Source organism: Hippopotamus amphibius, chromosome 11 (genome assembly GCF_030028045.1).
Source record: "Hippopotamus amphibius kiboko isolate mHipAmp2 chromosome 11, mHipAmp2.hap2, whole genome shotgun sequence".
In the NCBI taxonomy this organism is placed as follows: Eukaryota; Metazoa; Chordata; class Mammalia; order Artiodactyla; family Hippopotamidae; genus Hippopotamus; species Hippopotamus amphibius.
Window position 1 is genome coordinate 78,844,914 of NC_080196.1, and position 21,413 is coordinate 78,866,326.

General features: G+C 36.7%; 1 protein-coding gene across 2 annotated transcripts in view; it reads right to left on the bottom strand.

Annotated features, from left to right (window-relative positions):
- Positions 1 to 21,413, bottom strand: part of MYOM1 (myomesin 1) — a 132,033-nt gene that overhangs the window by 96,540 nt on the left and 14,080 nt on the right. For both annotated transcript variants that reach the window (XM_057699304.1, XM_057699303.1), the window contains exons 3-5: positions 8,965 to 9,105; positions 4,820 to 5,195; positions 3,995 to 4,152 (exon numbers count right to left, since the gene is read on the bottom strand). In XM_057699304.1, the coding sequence (XP_057555287.1) occupies positions 3,995 to 4,152; positions 4,820 to 5,195; positions 8,965 to 9,105 (675 nt within the window). The remainder of the gene's footprint in view (positions 1 to 3,994; positions 4,153 to 4,819; positions 5,196 to 8,964; positions 9,106 to 21,413) is intronic.

Below are 21,413 nucleotides of genomic sequence, written 5' to 3' on the forward strand. Positions count from 1 at the left end.
AAATAATGCCTGCCAAAACGAACTTTATCATTTTGGATCCCCTCACAAGTGTGGTTGCTACTGAGAATTCAACCCTGTTGTTTTGAATAAGTAGCTATTACTTTAAAATACAATTAGCTGAGAGAAAGCTATTCCATTAGGATAGAATTTGGACTTAAATAAGTAAGAAAAATCTAAAATAAAATCCCAAACCCTTATACTTGGGAAGTAATTATAAATAATTTTTAACTATTTTAAATGTAGGCTGTTTTCCTAAGATAATATGGTATAACTGCTAATTTAAATATACTGTGAATAACTCTAATCTTGCAAACAAATTCAAATATGTATTTTAAGTGTCTTGCATGAGCATCTAGCCCAGGATCCACATACAAATCCGAAAACATGCATACTGAGTGAGTGAATGAATGAATGCTACTTGATAATACTAACACATCGCTCCAGGGAGTTTTTGTGAGTCTCCCTGCAGATTACAATCCAGATTTCCATTGACAAAACCAATCTAGACTTTGGTCTCGAAATGCAATTAAATCTGGCTCCCTGAAAAAAAAATAGGGTAAAATTAATTCAATTCTCTTTCTTTTAAAGAGAACTTTTCTCCCCTATTTCATGTAGTTTTTGCAATCTGACTAGGCAATACAGGCATATGGTCCAAGAATCAGAAAATATCAGGGTCCCCAGGGAACATTCTCCTTCCTCAAACCTGTCTGCCTTCTGCCCAGCTCCTCCTCACAGCTAACTATTCTCCTTAGATTCTTACATATCCTTCCAGAGCTTCTTTATGCAAGTAATATAGATACAAACATAAATGTTTCTCCTCCCCTTTTAAACCAATATATAGTCTATTAGGCACGTTATTATATAAATATAGCCTATTAAGTAAAACAGCTTTGGTTTTTCGCCACATATATCATTTCTCCTTCTCTGTTGACAAGCCCTCCTTCGGGATGACCAGCTTCACGGCAGTGGTGCAGCAGCGTCCTCTGCAACTAACTTTCCTACTGGACCCAAGGCCTTGGAAAGTGAGCTGGGAATAGGACGGTGCTGCTCAGCATCCTCTGCACCTGGCTGTAATGAGTGATGGGCGCTCCTGTTACTGAGCCCTCCCCGGGTACCCTCTAGATCCATCCAGACAGATTTAGTTCATATGTGGGGTTGGCCGAAGAGCAGCTGCTGCATGTGGATATCATTTGTTAAACCTCGGGGACTTTCATGACCTGAGGGTGTCCAGAGGAAACTTGGAACTGAGCCCTTTGTGGAAAGGAGTCTAAGGGAGCCAAGCACCAGGCACACATGCCTTTGAAAGACGTGGTTAAGGACCTCAGCACAACAGCCGGCAGTGGCATCACAAACTTATTCCTGTACTTTACCTTCTTCTGTTCAGGAAGGTCATTCTCAATTATTTCTTTCATACTTGTACTCAATGTCAGGCCCAGGAAGCTGCAACTGGGTACCAAAGAGGCATAAATGCCAGCAAATTAATCACCCACAACCATGGCTCTTGCTTGGGTCTTGGTTCCCTGTTCCTTGAGGGGAAGAATGCTCACTGAAGACTGCATACTCTGGACCAGCAGCTTGCAAAGTAAATTAGAGCTTCATTTAATGGTTATTTTTAAAAAGGCAACATACCCAGGAAGGTATACTAATCCCACATGGAAGTTTACTCCCAGAGGTGGATTTACCTTGAAACCAGTGAAGCTGAAGTTGCAGGCTCTCTCATCAGCACAGGTCCCCACAAGGCTCTGTACCTAATGCATATGACTAACTTTATATTCTTTTTTGCAAGGAGTGCTCCTCAGATTGTATAATCCTCATGCCCCACAAAACCTGGATCTGACCTTATTTATCGCCACAGCCGATTTTCAGTTATCTGCTAGCTGATTGTCCAAATTTCAGCTTTATCCAGGGGCAAATCTTGCTTGCTAAAGGTGAAATATTTTCTTAGTGGCCCACTGGTTCTTTTGTTTTCATATTTACTTCTCGCTTGACATGCAAGGCAACAGAATTTTCTGTGAAATAGTCTGATCTGTCCCTACCAGAAGAATTCTTGATGACAGATTTGCCTTCTCCAAGCACTAAAGGGGGCGCGGGAACTAGAGAAGGCTTGTTCCAGTCAAGGAGAAGCCTCCCAATCATTCCTGAGACAAATCTTGTCTCTGTGCATTTGTTTTTGATTAAAATGAGCCCCTAGGCCATAAAATTCACTTGTTAAGGAAATAAATATTTCAAAGCAAATGTGAAGGATTTGAGGGGTCAGTCATACTTCTCAGCCCCATTAGTGAGGATAAATAAGAACTGACAGTATTTCTATTTTATCAATTTAACTGGAATTTTAAGGATTGACAGTCTAGTCATCTCATATTTTTTCTGTGGAGTTTTTATCTTTTTGTGTTTGTTTTAAAAATCACTCTTTTTAGCCCACAAAACACTGTGAGGAGTTTAATCTCCAGCAGAATTTGAGCTCTGCCTTTGTAAAACCCCATTACTCTGGCTTAGTAACACCATCAGTGGTACACGGCATGTTTGTATTCTAGTTACTGTGTATTTAACAGAATAAATAAATGCTTAAGAAATTAATATTTATCTCCAAGAGATCACTTTGTATTCTTTTGAAAATCGTCTTTAACTCTGATGTTTAAAAAATCAGGAAAACAGAGACAGGACACTGTGTAATAAATATATCTACTTAAGGACTCCGATTATTCATTTATTGGTAGTACATTTTAATTCATAAAACATGATGAATTTTTTACTCATCAAGTAATATTTCTTGGAGCTACAAATTTGTTATTCTTTATGCATTTCTATAGGAAAGTTTGGATTTTTTCTGAGGTGGGAAGTAATCAGTTTTTTAAGAGGAAATGTCACTTTGATAGGCCAATTTGTGCAACTACAGGTAGAGAGAAAGGTGAGGCAAGGATGGATTGATTCCTAGCTAACTATAGTATACTTATACTTTTAAAGCTTTGGAAATTGATTTTTTTTAACTTCATTTTCATTGAAATATGTTCCTACATTTCTCATCTTTGTTTACTATAAATTATTTGCCTTGGTAATATAGGGCTGGCTTTGGTTTTCATTCTTTGGTCTTCAAACTCAAGAACCCTGAAAAGAGTTTACATACAAGAAAAACTGTAACTAAATCCAATATTATCACAGGCAGATTGACATCATAGGTGAATTAAAAAAAAAAAAAAAACTCACCACCTGCTCCTTAAGAATAACCTTAGGTAACGGTTTATCTTGTCAGCCACCTCCATTATGCTAGCCATGTGTCCAAACAGCAGTAGAAATAACGGAAAAGAGAGGAAGAGATGTGCTCTTTGGGGGACAGTACTATTCTGTGAAGTGTTTATATAGGGCGCATTTACCACCGCTCCAGAGGATAAGAGAACAGCATGCAAAATACCACTGTCAGAGAATAAGATGGAAAACGCCTTTTAAAACTGGCTCACAATCCTCTTCAGACTTCTGCTCTCTGTGGCAGACATTCATGCCATATGATGGAAGAGTTCTGAGTTAGGGATCATGGTCATTGACAATTGCAATAGGATACATAATGGATGGAAAAAGGGGGAGCTTATCCTTCATGGAACAAAAATCACTTCAGGCCACATATTCATAACAGCTCCCATCCCATCCCCTCTTTTGTTTGGCTTTAGAAAATACATTAAGATTTTCTTAATTACTTTTAAAAAGGCGGTATTGCTTCTCATCACAAAATGACACCAAATATGCTGACTAAATTTTAACACTTTAAATAAGATAAAGACCCATTTGTATAATAGGATTATAAAATATCATAAATCATGATGGAAGGAAAGCCTGTTCTTTCCTTCCATATACGTATTGTCTTCACTATTTAAAAAACTTATTTAAACTTGTAGATGTTTTCACTGACACTTGCATATTCCTAATGCCACATGTTTTCACAAGACGTAAAATTAACTTTGAGTAATCGATTCTATGAGAAGTTTTCATAAAGACAGCATACCATGTAAGACGAGGTTCTGGCCAGCCGGCTACAGAGCAGTGTAATTTTACATTTTCTTTCTCCCAAACAGTGTGGGAACGAGGTTTAATGACAAATTCAGGAGCATGGAGAAGACTATCTTCATTCAACTTTTTGTGATATGCCTCAGTTTCTTCTAACTGAAAAAAAATCAACATATTATGAAATTGAAGTAACGTACTACAAAAATGAAATGTAGAAATCAAAATGATAATTTTTTCCGTTGGAGTCTTACTTCTGCATTCAGATCAAATGAATTCCCCTCACCCCTTTTAAAAACAGACACATCATTTAATTTTTAACATTCTAAGCCTGAGCAACCTATTTTACTTATCTTAGGCGGATTTCTTAAGGTTCTTCAAGAACTTTAATTTCTGTAGAACCTAAAATGTCACGGAATTTAAAACTATTGTTTGTCTTTCTTTGATCTATACATTTTGATGTCTTTTTCCTTCTTTTCTTTACCTCTGTTTCTCCACAAGACCACATATTTATTCCTTTGAAACTAATTAATCTGTATTAACACACACATACACAATGTTGCATGCATATCTACTTTTTTAAAATTAATTTTTATTGGAGTATAGTTGATTTACAATGTTGTGTTACCTTCTGCTATACAGCAAAGTGAATCAATTATACACATACATATATCCATTCTTTTTTAGATTCTATTCCCATATAGGCCATTACAGAGTATTGAGTACAGTTCCTTGTGCTATACAGTAGGTCCTTATTAGTTATCTATTTTATATATAGTGGTGGCATTTCTACTTTTGTAAGTTACATTAAATTGTCTTTTCTTACCGTTTTTTTCAGAGACAGGTGTTCTGCCTTTTCTCGAATTGCAACTTTCCTCGACTTTTTCTCAAAAGCTTCCTCCTGGTGCAGCGTGGACGTGGACTGCTTGGATACCGCGGACTGCTTGGATGCCGCGGACTGCTTGGATGCCGCGGACTGCTTGGATGCCGCGGACTGCTTGGATACCGCAGACGTGGACCGCTGGGATACCGCGGACATGGATTGCTGGGATACCGCTGACGCGGATTGCTGGGATACTGCGGACTGCTTGGCCGCAGTGATTCCTTCCTCACTAGCAAGAAGATTCCTCTGGGCTATGTAAGCAGCAGCTTCTTTAATTCTTTCTTCTTCTGTGTCGGTAACTCCACTGACATGCACTTGGCTAAAATGTAATAACAGCGAAATACAGATATTGTGGATGGCAGTGATAAGATTGGCCAATTTTACCAAGTGCAAAGTACCAGACCTCAGATGTTGTACACTGTGCCCAAAGAAAACCTGATGGGGAAAATCCTGGTAAATAGGACCTAACTCTTCATGTACGGAAGTGATCCTCACCTTAACACACCATGATAATGACAATACTAATACTCACTACGGCTGTGATGCTTTGCCAAGTGCTTTTTATATACAGTATCTCATTTCCCCTCACAACAACCCTCTGAAGTAAACTGTACCCTTTCCACTTCAGATATATGGTAACAAGACTCAGAGAACTTAGATAACTTGCCCAACGTCATTTCTTTGGTTTCCTTAGTGCATTTAAATACGATTTAGTCTATAAAAAAAGACTAACTATGATTTCCTTCCAGAAAAGACGATATTGTAAAGTGACAGACAGTTGTGTGATTGTGGTTCTGATTTATGACTATGTGCTTGATCTGGATACTGTAACTCAGATGATGTAATGCATTGCCCAGAGCTGCTGCACACAGAAAATAGCTGTAAACTTACGTGAGATCCTTATGCCTAGTGGGTTTCCTTTCCACAATAATAGAGATTATGTGTGTGTATACATATTTAATATGACAACCTTCATTTCTGTTTGCACATAGCTCTGATGTAAAGAAATGATCAAACTCACAATTGAAGTGTTGATGCTTACAAAAGTGACTTGGTTTTTTTCGTAATTGATGATGATGATGGCAAGTGAGTGGTTACATCCCAAAGCACTGTGCCTAATGTAGTAGTTTATGATAGAATTTGTGCTGTGATTTAGTAATGTTGCTTAAAATATTCGGATTATTTAAAAACTCCTTCAATACCTTTGTTGTTGATCCTATTATATGTTTCAGTAAGGACTATATTGATTATATTGAAGATTCTCTTGAAATTGAGTCTCCTGAGACCTCTTAAGGCAGAATTTTACATTTCCTTTTCTTGTAAGAATAATTACTTCACACTTTAAGCAAACACCGCTGTTGTGTTTGCAAGTCCCCGGCACCTGGATCTATGTAGTTTGCTGAGGAGAAGGACTTGACATTTGCCAAAATTTGGAATTTCTCATGGAATTTTACTAAAACACCTGGTAGACAAGATTAGTCCACCTTGTGTTTTACTAAACTTAGCGAGTAAATTTTAATTTCTTTTTCCTTCTCTCTATCTCTCCAAATATTAATAAGTAGTCTCTACCAAGGAAATTACCTGCTATAATTTAGGGGGAGAAAAGGGAAGATGGAAGATTTTTAGCTTACTGTCTTGACATAATTACCTCTAATTTTTTTAATGACATAGGAAGTGAATGAATTAATAAGTAAACACAAAACAGACGTCATGAGAATCTACAGAAGCTAATATACGATATAGAGATTAGAAATGAGGTTTGTAATATGATTCAATATGTATAGTAACAGATTATATTCAATGCTAGTCCAGACCCGAGTTGAGACAACTCTAAGTTAGAGAACTTTAAGTTCACCTTCCCTCTAACAGTAGACATGCTGACATAGCTCTAGAGGACAGAATGGAGTCACAGTTTCCTTGCCTTTTCCATTTGCAAATAAGCTAAACCTCAGGGGGGAAAACTGTAATTATTTCACAGGAGAACTCATGTACATTAAAAAAATATTTTTGAACCAGGACAGCAGGGACGTTTGCCTTTAAGTAAATATAAGTGCATCAGTGATAAACCCTGCTATAATCTGGGTACGAGAGAAAGAATATGGTGCTAACATCAAAAACACACTACTGGGGCTTCCTAGGGTGGCGCAGTGGTTAAGAATCTGCCTGCCAATGCGGAGGTCATGGGTTCGATCCCAGCTCCAGGAAGATCCCACATGCCACGGAGCAACTAAGCCCGTGTGCCAAAAAAAAAAAAACACACACACTACTGCAAATTTAAAATAAATTTAAAACCTTTCCAATACTCTGGCTATCTCTGATGCTTTCAATTAAAACCTGTTGCTGACATAAAGTTAGCTCTACTTAGACTATCAGGAGTAGAATTTTCAAGTGCCATCCAGAAGAAATTATATTCCCCAGAAATATACTATAATTGCATTTGCCAATCCTAGGGAGACTCTCAGCTCATCCACTACCAGCTATGTGACTTTCAGCAAGTCACTGAGCATTGATTTCCTCGTCCAAAAACTGACATACTAATACCTCTCCAGGGCTGGATGGAGGACTTAGCAAGGTAGTTTATATAATGCACCTAGAGTGAGTCCCAGCAAAAAATAGGTACTCAACAAATGTTCACTACTTTCCCATCCTCTTAGATTGTTAATACTGTCAACACCATTAGGAAGTGTTATTTTCATAGTGATAGAATATAGGAGATGGCTTCATATAAAAAATGAAGGAAAGCCAGAAATAAAACCTAGAACATAACATTTTTATTCACACTTTCTTTTATCACAGTTTATTTTGTAAATGATCATTTCTTGAGACTAGCCTGGAGGGGGAAAAATGGTTTGGTGAGGAAAGGGCAGAGAGAAGACAGTGAGAGTGAGAAGCTTCACTTCATGCCAGCCCAGGTGGAAAGCCATGCCATGTACGTTAATGCTAAGCTGACATGATTTTTAAAAAGCATAAAATAAAATAGTTCACTCCTCTAACCTAGCCATCTCCTAAAAGAAACATAAGTGTCATTAAACCAACCATGAAGAGGCTGAGTCTGGGCAAGCATGCTTAACAATATAAGCATGTTTATCGGGAAAGTTCACTTTAAAAAATCAGATATAAAAAAATCAGAGATATAAAATAAAAAGCTAAAAATAGAATATGTTTATCCCCTTACCTCCCTAAGTAGGTTCAGAGCAATTATGACATTAACCTCTGAAACAATTCAGAAAGGAACTGCCAGAAAGCAGTTGAAAGAAAAAAATGCAGGGAAATGGAAGCAGGTCACCCCAAATCACACCTGTATTATTGCTTAGTGATTTTCCTGATAGCACTTGCCTGGAGAAGATGACCTCATTCTGAACATCCCTGTAGCTCTGTGAATAATTATCCATTCAGGGAAGGCTCAGAAAGTTACTGTTAAACTTTAATTTGGTGTCTTGGACAAGTCTCCTTTCAAGATTCCTTTGTATATATTATCATTCAAAAAAATGTTTATGTTATAAACAGAAATTTGGCATTACACAGACGTGATTTAGTGATTATTTTCTTTGAAGTTTACCTCAAAATAAATAGTAATCTATCTTAAATTTAACAAACATAAGCCAGGCATTCGAGTTATGATGCAATTCTTTTACTTAGTCTACATTATCTAAGATTTTTTTTTCTTCCTAATGAATAATAATTAAAACCACACTGGCAACCAATCTACCTAAACATATCATCTGATTTTTTTCTTTTAGTTCACCCAATATTTAACAGTTTTAACCTTTCTTTCTACCATAAACATAGTGACTATATATAATATCTAATCACCAGCATCCAAAATTCTGCTTCTAATTCCAACTAGTTACATAATTAGAAATAAGTTGCTGGTCATTCTCTTTTGTCTTATAGCCATCCTATGTGATGGCAGTCATTTTTACAATGAACACATCTCCCTCCGTGCATGGTTACAAGGTTCCTCAGACCTTTCTCAACCAGTACATAGTAAGTGCTCAATAAATGACAGCTGCTATTATTATTACTACCTGACAACATTTACTCTCCACTTTCTAATACTCAGATCCAGAGAGAGAATCCGTACGTACCGTCCTGAGAAAATGGGCACCATATAGTCACTTGGCAGATTTTCTTTCTCCTCTCCAGAAAGAAGGCTTTTCTTGGCTCTCTTTGTTTGGGGGCTCAGCTTGGATGAATAATCTTCTAGCCTCAGACTGGAATCTGTAAGTCTGGAAAAAAAAGAAACCCTAATGTTAGTCAATATTTAAAAAATGCTTATAAAGGAAGTTTTAAGTTTGGGGACATTTCACAGAATCCTAGATGAGTAATGTTATAAATATCTTTTATCTTTAAGCTAGAGTGAGAATAACCTCACATAATGCACTCTATCTAGACATGAGAAAAGTAGGTCTACAGTAATTTCATGGCTTTTTCCCCATTAAAGTTTCAAGGGAAAGCAGCAATGCTTTTGTAATAGTTCCAAATACCCTTTGCTGTTAGTTAATGTTGGAAATTTAGGTGGTCTGCATAAATCGTTTGGATAATTGTGCATCCAAATGCTTTCAGGGGATTGATGAAAAAGCAAATTTTCTGTATAGGGAACCCAGACGATTCTGATGCAGGGCCTCTAGGTTCAACCTGAGGCCTTTATGTAGTGTAGACAGACTCTGTTAGAAAGGACATCAGGTTCATCAAACAATAGAGTTAATATATTTTACTGAACACACAGTGTCGAGTGACTTGGAAAATTACAGATTTGATAAAGGACGCTTTGTTAGTGCTATTGTACACAAAAATCCACCCATGCACACTGGTGCAAGTGTACACTTGGAGGTAGTTATTGTTCTAAAAACCAAAAAATGTGTTAGCAGAGTGTAAAACATGACAGCAGAGATTGCACCTAGAGAAAAGAATTGATGTAAGTAAAAGTGCAATCTTAATCTATTTAGTTCTTGAATGAAATGAAATGCATTTTCCTTCAAACATATAGAATTTGGCATAAATTTCAGGAGTTCACGGAGTCTCTGAAGTCAATCCATGGGCGCTGGCTAAACGTCCCTCATCTACACTGTAGGGAAAGATAGTCACAATAAGAAGCCATACAGGAACTCTGCACTATCCTTGTAATTCTTCTATAGACTTGAACTGAGTCTAAAATTAAAAGTTAATCTTAAAAGGGCCCCTGGTGTAGAGAAAATCTGAAGAGGAAGTGAAGCATGTGAGTGGTGTGGCACGGGAAAAGCAAGCTGCTCAGTTAAAACAGCAAAACCTTCCAAAGCATCCAAACCTTGACCGGTTCCCAGTCTTTAAAAAGCATCAGCAAAAGCAAAGAGATTACCTAAATCAAAAGAAGAAGGCAGTGCATATACATAGTACAAAATGGATACATAATATTGTAAGTAATTCTATCCTCTGCTATGCAAGAAGCACAGACCTGCAGGACTTCTCCGAAGTGCAGGGGGTACAATGGTACTGGGCTTGGGAGAATAAGGTGGGCTACTGCCTTTAATTCCTGGAGTGGAGTGGTAGCATAGACATGGCAAACCTTTCCCTCCCCCACTAACTATCCCCTCCCCCAGGGGGAATATCTAGCTCTTATTTTACAATCAGCATTAACACTAAAGGTTAGAACCTTGAATTCAGCTTGTGGATTGGTTACCAATTGGAAGGCTTAGTGAAATCTGTGCCTGGCTGACTGTTCCAGGCAGCAGCAAAATGATTGCATTCTATACGCTTAGCAGGTTACAAAGTACAAGCTGTGCTAATACAGGTCTAAGTTTAAAGTGGTATTTTCCTTCACTCCTTTAATTCCATTACTATACAAAATAAAATTAATTATGGAGTCTGAGTTTCATTTTTTTCTATTTACAGAACATTTGCATTTTCTAATTTTTCTCCTGTTTTTCTGCTTTTGCTGTTTTTACTTTCATTCTACTGTCTGCAGCCATATTCTCATGAGTTCGTTTTCAATGTTTATTTATATCAGAACAGCTGTGATTTGTCATTCTTTTTGTTGTATTGTTGTTTCCTTTTTTCTGTCATTTTCCCTTTAAGATAAATCTTTTAAACGATGCATTTATTACATAGACTGTGCCAGAATGCGATTATTCCATTCTCACAAGTAAATCACAGCAATTTTTTTTAAGTATGGTTCTATTTGAGGGGATCTTTCGTCTGTCTTTTCGATTTTATGCATCTATCCCTTCATCAATACTACACCGTCTTTTTAAAATACATAATTAATTACTTAATTTTATTTTTGGCTGCATCGGGTCTTAGTTGTGGCACATGGAGTCTTCACTGCAGCATGTGGGATCTTTCGTTGCGGCACGAGGGCTTCTCTCTAGTTGTGGCGTGTGGGTTTTTTCTCTTCCTAGTTGTGGCGCTCGGGCTTAGTTGCCCTGTGGCATGTGGGATCTTACTTCCTTGATCAGTGATCGGATCCACGTCCTCTGCATTGAAAGGTGGATTTTTTACCACTGGACCACCAGGGAAGTCCCACAGTAGACAGTTTTTGATAGCTGAAATTTAGTAAAGATTCATAGGACTATCATCAGTTTTCACATCATATTTCACTTGGAACAAAAGACTTCATAAAAAGCATTGTGATTTCATATATTATATGGTATTACTTAGAAAATACAAAGTATTTAGAAAATATCAAACATTTGTTATGCTCTCTAAGTTTCTTCAAGCTTTTGAATCCTAATAAAAAAAGAGTGTGTGAGGATTAGATGTTAAAATACTGTGCCAACAGACTATTTGGTAATGCTAAGTCATTTGCCAAAGTCAACAAACAAAACTAAATCAAAGAAACAAAGTTTTAAGGAACTGACTATGCAATTACCAGTGTAACTAATTATTTGAAGAAAAGCCATCAATTGTCTATTTTGTTATGACCCAGGACCACTGAAGTCTAACATCTTACTCTATCAAATTTTAAAGTCAAATAGTGCTTTTAGAGGAGTTCAATAGAATATGTAAAATTTAAATTTCTTTGAAGTTACATCAAAGAGCTAAATAAGGGCTTGCTAACTTCTTGGGCTTTTAGTTATATCTAAATTTTGAAAATAACCTTCTGTCTTATAAGTCAGTTTCTGAGTAGACACTTAACTTGATATGTGTGGATCAAAGTGGGTCTTTTAAACTATTAAAACTATATATATTTTGTTGTTGTTGTTGTTGTTTTTATTTTTTTTATTTTTTATTTATTTTTTATTTTTTGGGGGGTACACCAGGTTCAATCATCTGTTTTCATACACATATCCCCGTATTCCCTCCCTTCCTTGACTCCCCCCCATCGAGTCCCCCCTACCCTCCCCGCCCCAGTCCTCTAAGGCATCTTCCATCCTCGAGTTGGACTCCCTTTGTTATACAACAACTTCCCACTGACTATTTTACAGTTGGTAGTATATATATGTCTGTGCTACTCTCTCGCTTCGTCTCAGTTTCCCCTTCAGCCCCCGCCCCCTCCCATACCTCGAGTTCTCCAGTCCATTCTCTGTATCTGCATCCTTGTTCTTGTCACTGAGTTCATCAGTACCATTTTTAGATTCCGTATATGTGAGTTAGCATACAATATTTGTCCTTCTCTTTCTGACTTACTTCACTCTGTATGACAGACTCTAGGTCTATCCACCTCATTACATATAGCTCCATCTCATCCCTTTTTATAGCTGAGTAATATTCCATTGTATATATATGCCACATCTTCTGTATCCATTCATTTGTTGATGGGCATTTAGGTTGCTTCCATGTCCTGGCTATTGTAAAGAGTGCTGCAATAAACATGATGGTACATGTTTCTTTTGGGATTATGGTTTTCTTTGGGTATATGCCCAGGAGTGGGATTACTGGATCATATGGTAGTTCTATGTGTAGTTTTTTAAGGAACCTCCAAATTGTTTTCCATAGTGGCTGTACCAACTTACAGTCCCACCAACAGTGCAGGAGAGTTCCCTTTTCTCCACACCCTCTCCAACATTTGTGGTTTCCAGACTTTGTGATGATGGCCATTCTGATCGGTGTGAGGTGATACCTCATCGTGGCTTTGACTTGCATTTCTCTGATGATGAGTGATGTTGAGCATCTTTTCATGTGTTTGTTGGCCATCTGTATGTCTTCTTTGGAGAAATGTCTATTTAGGTCTTCTGCCCATTTGTGGATTGGGTTATTTGCTTTTTTGGTATTAAGCTTCATGAGCTGCTTGTATATTTTGGAGGTTAATCCTTTGTCCGTTGTTTCATAGGCAATTATTTTTTCCCATTCTGAGGGTTGCCTTTTAGTCTTGTTTATGGTTTCTTTTGCTGTGCAAAAGCTTTTAAGTTTCATGAGGTCCCATTTGTTTATTCTTGATTTTATTTCCCCGATTCTAGGAGGTGGGTCAAAAAGGATGTTGCTTTGATGGATGTCATAGAGTGTTCTGCCTATGTTTTCCTCTAGGAGTTTTATAGTGTCTGGCCTTACATGTAGGTCTTTAATCCATTTGGAGTTTATTTTTGTGTATGGTGTTAGGAAGTGTTCTAATTTCATTCTTTTACGTGTTGCTGTCCAATTTTCCCAGCACCACTTATCGAAGAGGCTGTCTTTTTTCCATTGTATACTCGTGCCTCCTTTGTCAAAGATCAGGTGCCCATATGTGTTTGGGCTTACTTCTGAGCTCTCTATTCTATTCCATTGATCGTCCTTTCTATTTTTGTGCCAGTACCATACTGTCTTGATCACTATGGCCTTGTAGTATAGTTTGAAATCAGGAAGCCTGATTCCGCCAACTCCATTTTTCCTTCTCAAGATTGCTTTGGCTATTCGGGGTCTTTTGCGTTTCCATACAAATCGTGAAATTTCTTGCTCTAGTTCTGTGAAGAATGCCATTGGTAATTTGATCGGGATTGCATTGAATCTGTAAATTGCTTTGAGTAGTACAGACATTTTCACGATGTTGATTCTTCCAATGCAGGAACATGGTATGTCCCTCCATCTGTTTGTGTCGTCTTTGATTTCTTTCATCAATGTCTTAAAGTTTTCTGCATACAGATCTTTTGCCTCCTTAGGCAGGTTTATTCCTAGGTATTTTATTCTTTTGGTTGCAATGGTGAATGGGAGAGTTTCCTTAATTTCTCTTTCTGCTCTTCCGTTGTTCATGTATAGGAATGCAAGAGATTTCTGTGCATTAATTTTGTATCCTGCTACTTTACTAAACTCATCAATTAGTGCTAGCAGTTTTCTGGTAGAGTCTTTAGGGTTTTCTATATATAATATCATGTCATCTGCAAAGAGTGACAATTTTACTTCTTCTTTTCCAATTTGGATTCCTTTTATTTCTTTTTCTTCTCTGATTGCTGTGGCTAAAACTTCCAAAACTATGTTGAATAATAATGGTGAGAGTGGACACCCTTGTCTTGTTCCTGTTCTTAGAGGGAATTCTTCCAGTTTTTCCCTATTGAGAACGATGTTGGCTTTTGGTTTCTCATATATGGCTTTTATTATGTTGAGGTAATTTCCTTCTATGCCCATTTTCTGGAGAGCTTTTATCATAAATGGATGTTGAACTTTGTCAAAAGCTTTTTCTGCATCTATTGAAATGATCATATGGTTTTTATCCTTCAGTTTGTTGATATGATGTATCACGTTGATTGATTTGCATATATTGAAGAATCCTTGCATCCCAGGGATAAACCCCAATTAAAACTATATTTAAACTATTAAATTATATTTAACTATTAAAACTATATTTAATATTCTTCATGTCTTAAATCTTGAATCGTTCTAAATTTTGATTTATGAAGGCAGTGAAACTAAGCTATAGGTAAGGATTGATTTGCTTGTGTACGTGTGCACCCATGTGTCTGTAACTGTGTCTAGGTACATCTACCCGTACTCTGCTACTAATTGTGGTATGTCCTCTGTTAATATGCCTAAAATTAGCAGAATTTAAAGAAATATCATGGTTTGTATGACACCTATGACCAGCAGCACCACAGAGAAGGGATGTAGCCCAGGTACAGAAAGCTCTCTCTGGAAATGTTCCAGGGACTCAGAAATAGACTTGCACCTCCATCCAATTCAAATACTGAACGACAACAACAACAACATAACCTTCTGCTCTCACAACTTCACAATTATTCTTGACAGGAAAAGTAAGAACAAAACTACTTATAGGATCACAGAACTGGGAGAGATCTCAGGGATATTTATACTACGCTTCTCATTTTATAGATGTAGAAGACCTAGAAGGTCTTTGTAACTTGCCAAGGTTCACACAGCAAGTTGGTAGGTGAACTAGGACTGGCAACCACCTAGGTTAGTGTTCTTTTCACTACACCAGTAGTCTCCAACTTTTGTGTCTGAGTCTTCTTGATCCAAAAATATTTCGGGCATGTCACCTATATAATGTCTATTTATAAATTCTATGCATATACTGGCTATATAAATATTCTCACCTTATGAAATATTCAATCCATAGAAAAATGTTGAGGGCCAAATTTGATTTTTTTTTTTAAATACAGAAGTGCTAGTATTTCTTTCTACACTTCCATGGCTTGCCTTCATGGACTCCCCACTTTGGAAAACACAACACCATGTCACACTGCTAATAATGAGTCTGATGTTGATTTGCTATTCCTGAATTTATTTACATCAATTGAGGTTATGAAATCATCACAGTCCAATTTAAAATAAAGCATTAAAAAACTCATTAAAATTTACATGAAATAAATTGCTAGTTCTTTAAAGTTATGTTTATAATCGTCACATAATTTTGGGAAATTGTCCTAGTTCCCCAGGATGAGTAACTTTATTCATACTTATGTTAAGTATGGATCTACTTAGTGGTTATATTACTTTCTGAAAAAATTATGACAACCTATCAGCATGTTCCAGAAAAAATGATGAACTGTAGGCATTGTCTTCTGCTGACAATGCTCCCAAACCCACATCACCCATTCCTATATGCTTGTGGTTATATTGCATTATTAGTTTCCCTCTTTATCTTTCCCATTGCCTATGACTACTCAAGGAGAGGGATGGCCTAAGTTACCTTTGTATCCTCAGCACTGTATCCAGTGCCTGATAGTGTTCAATAAATATTTATTGAATGAAGTGAAGTCAAGATTCATCTTCCTGTAATCATACTCTATCCCGGTGATACTCAACCCTGGCCTCACATCAGAATCAGCTGAGGAGCTATTAAAAATGGCCAGTGCAGAGGTGAGACTTCTGGTATGGTAGAGTGAGTAGTTCAGCAGTTCATCTCCCAAAAAGCAATGATGAAACTGATAAAATTGTCAAAACCAGTCCATTGAGGGTTGAAAATCAACCAAAGGCATACACTACACTGACAAGTTGCTATTCATCAAAAGATACTGAACTTCAGGTATGAATAGCGGGAGTCTGTGTGACATTCTTGCCTAGTCTTTCCCCATTCCCACCCCAGCTCAATCCATAAGGTAGTTCTACCAAGGAGGGAAAAGGGGAAAAAATCATAATGTTCACTGCCAGAGGGGTTGACTTGATTTGGAGCAGAGCATGATAAACCTGCACAACCAGCAGCATTGTGAATAACACCAGCCATCTAAGTGGCAAACAAACCAGGGAAGACCAGCAGCTCATTCACCCTCAAGATGCAATCACGGTTAGAGCAAGCAGCAGACTGGCAGATCAGTCTGAAATTTAACAGGAAGATTTGAAAAATAAGACCACCCATGGGGCCTTCATAAGCTCTCCATGTGCCTGAATAGGAAAAAAAGAGAAGACTCAGGTTATCCACACATCATTGATTGACTGTAAGCCTGTGTACATGTGCAGAGGAGAGCCAAGAGAGCCTAAAGGTAAGTAAATCTAGGGCATACATACTTTAAAATTACCTGAACTTCAAATGTGCTCCCCAATACACACACAGATCTAATGCCAGAGGATGGAAGCTTTACTATCTTGAGATGTTTGAGCACAGTGTCTGACCATTCATTGACTGGCCATTAATCTATGCAAATACAAGGTGATCCCTATGAATTCAGGCTTAAAAATGAGAACTATAATTAAAAAAAAAAAACTAAACAGAGACATCAGCAGTAACACAATGCAAGGTAAACAGATTCCATAAACCTGTTTAGGCAAGTAATTAAACAAAAACAAAACAAAGCAACTACACATTTAGGGGGAAATTCAGAATCCAGAATTACTACAATATATTATGTAACATGTCCCATTTTCAACAACAAAAATTATGAAACATGACAAGAAATAGAAAAGTATGATGCACACCAGCAGAAGAAAAAAAGAGTAAATAAAAATTGTCTCCAGCTGCACCCTGTATTTGGATTTAGCAGACAAAGACTTCAAAGCAGAAATAAGAAATATGTTCAAAGGTCAATAAAGGAAACCATGTTTAAAGAATTAAGGCAAGTATTATAATAATGACTGAAAAAGAGAGAATGTCAACAAAGAGATAGGAATTATAAAATATGAGCAAAAGCATATTCTGGAGTTTAAATGAAAAATTTATTAAAGGGACTCAACCGATTTTATATAGAAGAATAAAAAAATCAGTGAACCTGAAGACAGAAATTATCTAACCTAAAAAAAAAAACAAAACAGAAAAAGAATGATGAAAAAAATTTTAAACCTCAGAGACCTGTTAGACAACATCAAACATACCAAGATATGACTAATGGTAGTACTGGAAGGAGGAGAGAGAGAGAAAAGGCAGGAAATATATATTTGAAGAAATAATGGACTAAAATTCCCCAAATTTGATGAAAAATATTAATCTATGGATCCAAGATACTCAACAAACCCAAGTATGATATTCACAAAGAGACATACATGTAGATATATCATATACAGTCAAACTGTTGAAAGCCCAAGCCAGAGAGAAAACTTGAAAGCAGCAAGAGTAAAATGATTTACCACATACAAGGCAACAATATATTAATGATTGACTTCACATCAGAAACTACACATCTAGGCATTCATATGACATACTTAAGTGCTGGAGGAAAAAGTAAATCAAGAATTATATGTCCAGCGAAACTATCACTCAAAACTGAAAGCAAAGTAAAGATATTGCCAGACAAAGACTGAGAGAATTCATTGCTAGCAGACCTACCTTACGAAAAATGTTAACACAAATCCCTCAGGTTTAAAGGAAATGACATCAAACAGTAATTCAAATCCACCCCAAAAAATAAAAACCAACAGGAAGTAAACAATTGAATAAATATATAAGCATACACATATTTCTATTCTCTTAAATTCTTTGAAAGACATAAGATTACATAAAACAATACTCATCACACTGCACTGTTGGGTTTATGACATATAGAGTTGTAACATGTATGATAATAGTACAAAAGGTAAGGGAGGAAATGGAACTATATTGGAGCAAAGTTTCTAAGTTTTACTAGTATGAAGTTAATATAAATCTGAAGTAGATTGTGATTAGTTAATATGTGTATTATAATTTCTAAAGCAATCCCTAAAGAAAATAACAAAAAGTATAGTCAAGAAAGAAAGGAATTAAATGGTACACTAAAAATATCTGCATAACACAAAACAAGGCAGTAAAGGAGGCACAACTGAACAAAAGAGATATGAGATATACAGAAAAAAGTAACAAAAGTGGTAAACATAAGTCCAGCCGTAGCAGTAATTTTATTAAATGTGAATGGATTAAACACTCCAAAGAACAGCAGAGATTGTCAGAATTTTTTAAAATCCAACTATGTGCTGCTACAAGAGCCACACTCTAAATTTAAAGACACATACTGTTAATGTAAAAGGATGAAAAAGATATACCATGCAAATGATAACCATAAGGAGCTGGAGTGGCTGTATTACTATATATTACTATAAACAAATACACTTTTAACTAAGAAATACTACTAGAGACAAAGAGGCACATCTCATAATGATAGGAAGGTCAATTTCTCAAAAAAATATAATAATTATAAGTTTACATGCACCTACCAACAGAGCCCTAAAATATATGAAGCAAAAAATGACAGAACTGAAAGAAAAATAGAAAATTGAAAATAGCTGGAGACTTCAATACTCCACTCTCAATAACTGATAGAATAACTAGACAAAAATCAGCAAGGACATAGGAGACTTGAATAACGCTATCAGTCAGCTTGACCTAACTGCCCTCTCTAGAATACTTTACCCAATGACAATAATGTACATATTCTTCAGGAGAATTCATATGCTAGCTCACAAAATAATCTCAATCCATTTAAATGAATTTAAACCATACACAATGTATTCTCTAATAACAGAAAAATTAAGTAAGAATCTACAATGGTAAGAAATTTAGAAAATCCTCACATATCAGGAAATTAACAACATACTTTTAAATTACCCCTTAATTAAAACAGAAATCACAAGGGAAATTAGAAAGTATTTTGAACAACACGAAAACAAAAAAACACAACATATCAAAGTTTATGGGATAAAGCTAAAACAGTTATTAGAGGGAAGTTTACAGTTTTAAGCATTTATATTGAAAAGAAGAAAAGTCTCAAATTAATAACTTAAGCTTTCATTGTAAGTTAGAAAAAAAGATTAAATATGAAGCAAGCAGAAGAGAGATATAATAAAGACTAGAGAGGAAATCAACAAAATAGAAATCAGAACAATAGATAAAATCAGTGAAACAAAAGTTGGTTCATTGAAAAGATCAAGAAAATGGACACAAATTTACTAGATTAACCATGAAGAAAAAGAGAAGACACAAATTATCAAAATCAAGAATAAAAGGGAAGACATCACTACCAACCCCACAGAAATTAAAGGCTCACAAGGAAATGTGATAAATGCACTTATGCCAAAAATTTAGACAACTTAAATGCAATGGAAAAATTCACAGAAAGATCCAAACTACCAAAACTAACTCAAGAAGAAATTAAAGGGACTTCCCTGGTTGCACAGTGGTTAAGAATCCGCCTGCCAATGCAGGGGACACAGGTTCAAGCCCTGGTCCGGGAAGATCCCACATGCCACAGAGCAACTAAGTCCATGAGCCACGAATACTGAGCCCACATGCCACAACTACTGAAGCCCGCGTGCCTAAAGCCCATGCTCTACAGCAAGAGAAGCCACCTCATTGAAAAGCCCATGCACTGCAACAAAAGGTAGCACCCACTCCCCTCAACTAGAGAAAGCCTGTACACAGTAATGAAGACCCAATGCAAACAAAAAATAAATAAATTTATTTATTTATTAAAAAAAGAGAAGAAATTAAAAATCAGAACAGACCAATAACAAGTAAAGAAATTGAATTAGTAATTTAAAATCTTTGCACAATGAAAAGCCCAGGCCCAAATGGTTTCATTGATGAATTCCATGAAATAGTTAAAGAAGAAACAAACAAATCATTTCCATATTTTTTCAAAAACAGAGGAGAAAGGAACACTTCCCAACTTATTCTATAAGGCCACTATTACCTGATATCAAAGCCAAACAAAGACATTATTAAAAAACAAAAAGCAAAAAACAAACAAAAAAAACTACAGACCAATAGCCTTCAAGAACATAAATACAGGGGCTTCCCTGGTTGCACAGTGGTTAAGAATCCACCTGCCATTGCAGGGGACACGCGTTTGATCCCTGGGCGGGGAAGATCCCACATGCTGTAGAGCAACTAAGTCTGTGTGCCACAATTACTGAGCCTGTACTCTAGAGCCCTCGAGCCACAACTGTTGAGCCCACATGTCACAACTACTGAAGCCCGCTCACCTAGAGTCCATGCTCTGCAACAAGAGAACCTGCCGCAATGAGAAGCCCAAGTACCACAATGAAGAGTAGCCTGCGGTCACTGCAACTAGATAAAGCCTGTGTGCGGCAACGAAGACCCAATGCAGCCAATAAATAAATAAATAAATTTATTTAAAAAAAAAAAAAAGAAGAACATAGGTACAAAAATCCTTCACAAAATATTAGTAAACTGAATGCAGCAACATATAAAACCAAGTGGAATTTATTCCAGGAATGCAAGGTCGATTTAACATTTAAAAAATCAATTAGTGGACTTCCTAGGTGGCACAGTGGTTGGGAATCTGCCTGCCAATGCAGGGGACATGGGTTTGAGCCCTGCTCTTGGTAGATTCTACATGCCATGGAGCAACTAAGTCCGTGTGCCACAACTATTGAGCCTGTGCTCTAGAGCCTGTGAGCCACAACTGTTGAGCCCATGTGCCACAACTATTGAAGTCCACGTGCCTAGGGCCCGTGCTCCACAACAAGAGAAGCCACTACAATGAAGGGCCCGTGCACCACAATGAAGAGTAGCCCCTGCTCGCAGCAACTAGAGAAAGCCCATGTGCAGGAACGAAGACCCAACGCAGCCAATAAATTAAAAAAAAAAAAAATAGTGTAATATACCATATTGACAGAATAAAAAACAAACAAACAAAATTATCATCTCAATAGATGCAAAAGTGTTTGACAAAATTCAGCATTCCCTCATGTTAAATACTCTCAACAAAACAGGAACAGAAGAGAACTTCCTCAATCTGATAAAGACCATCTATGAAAGATTTATAGC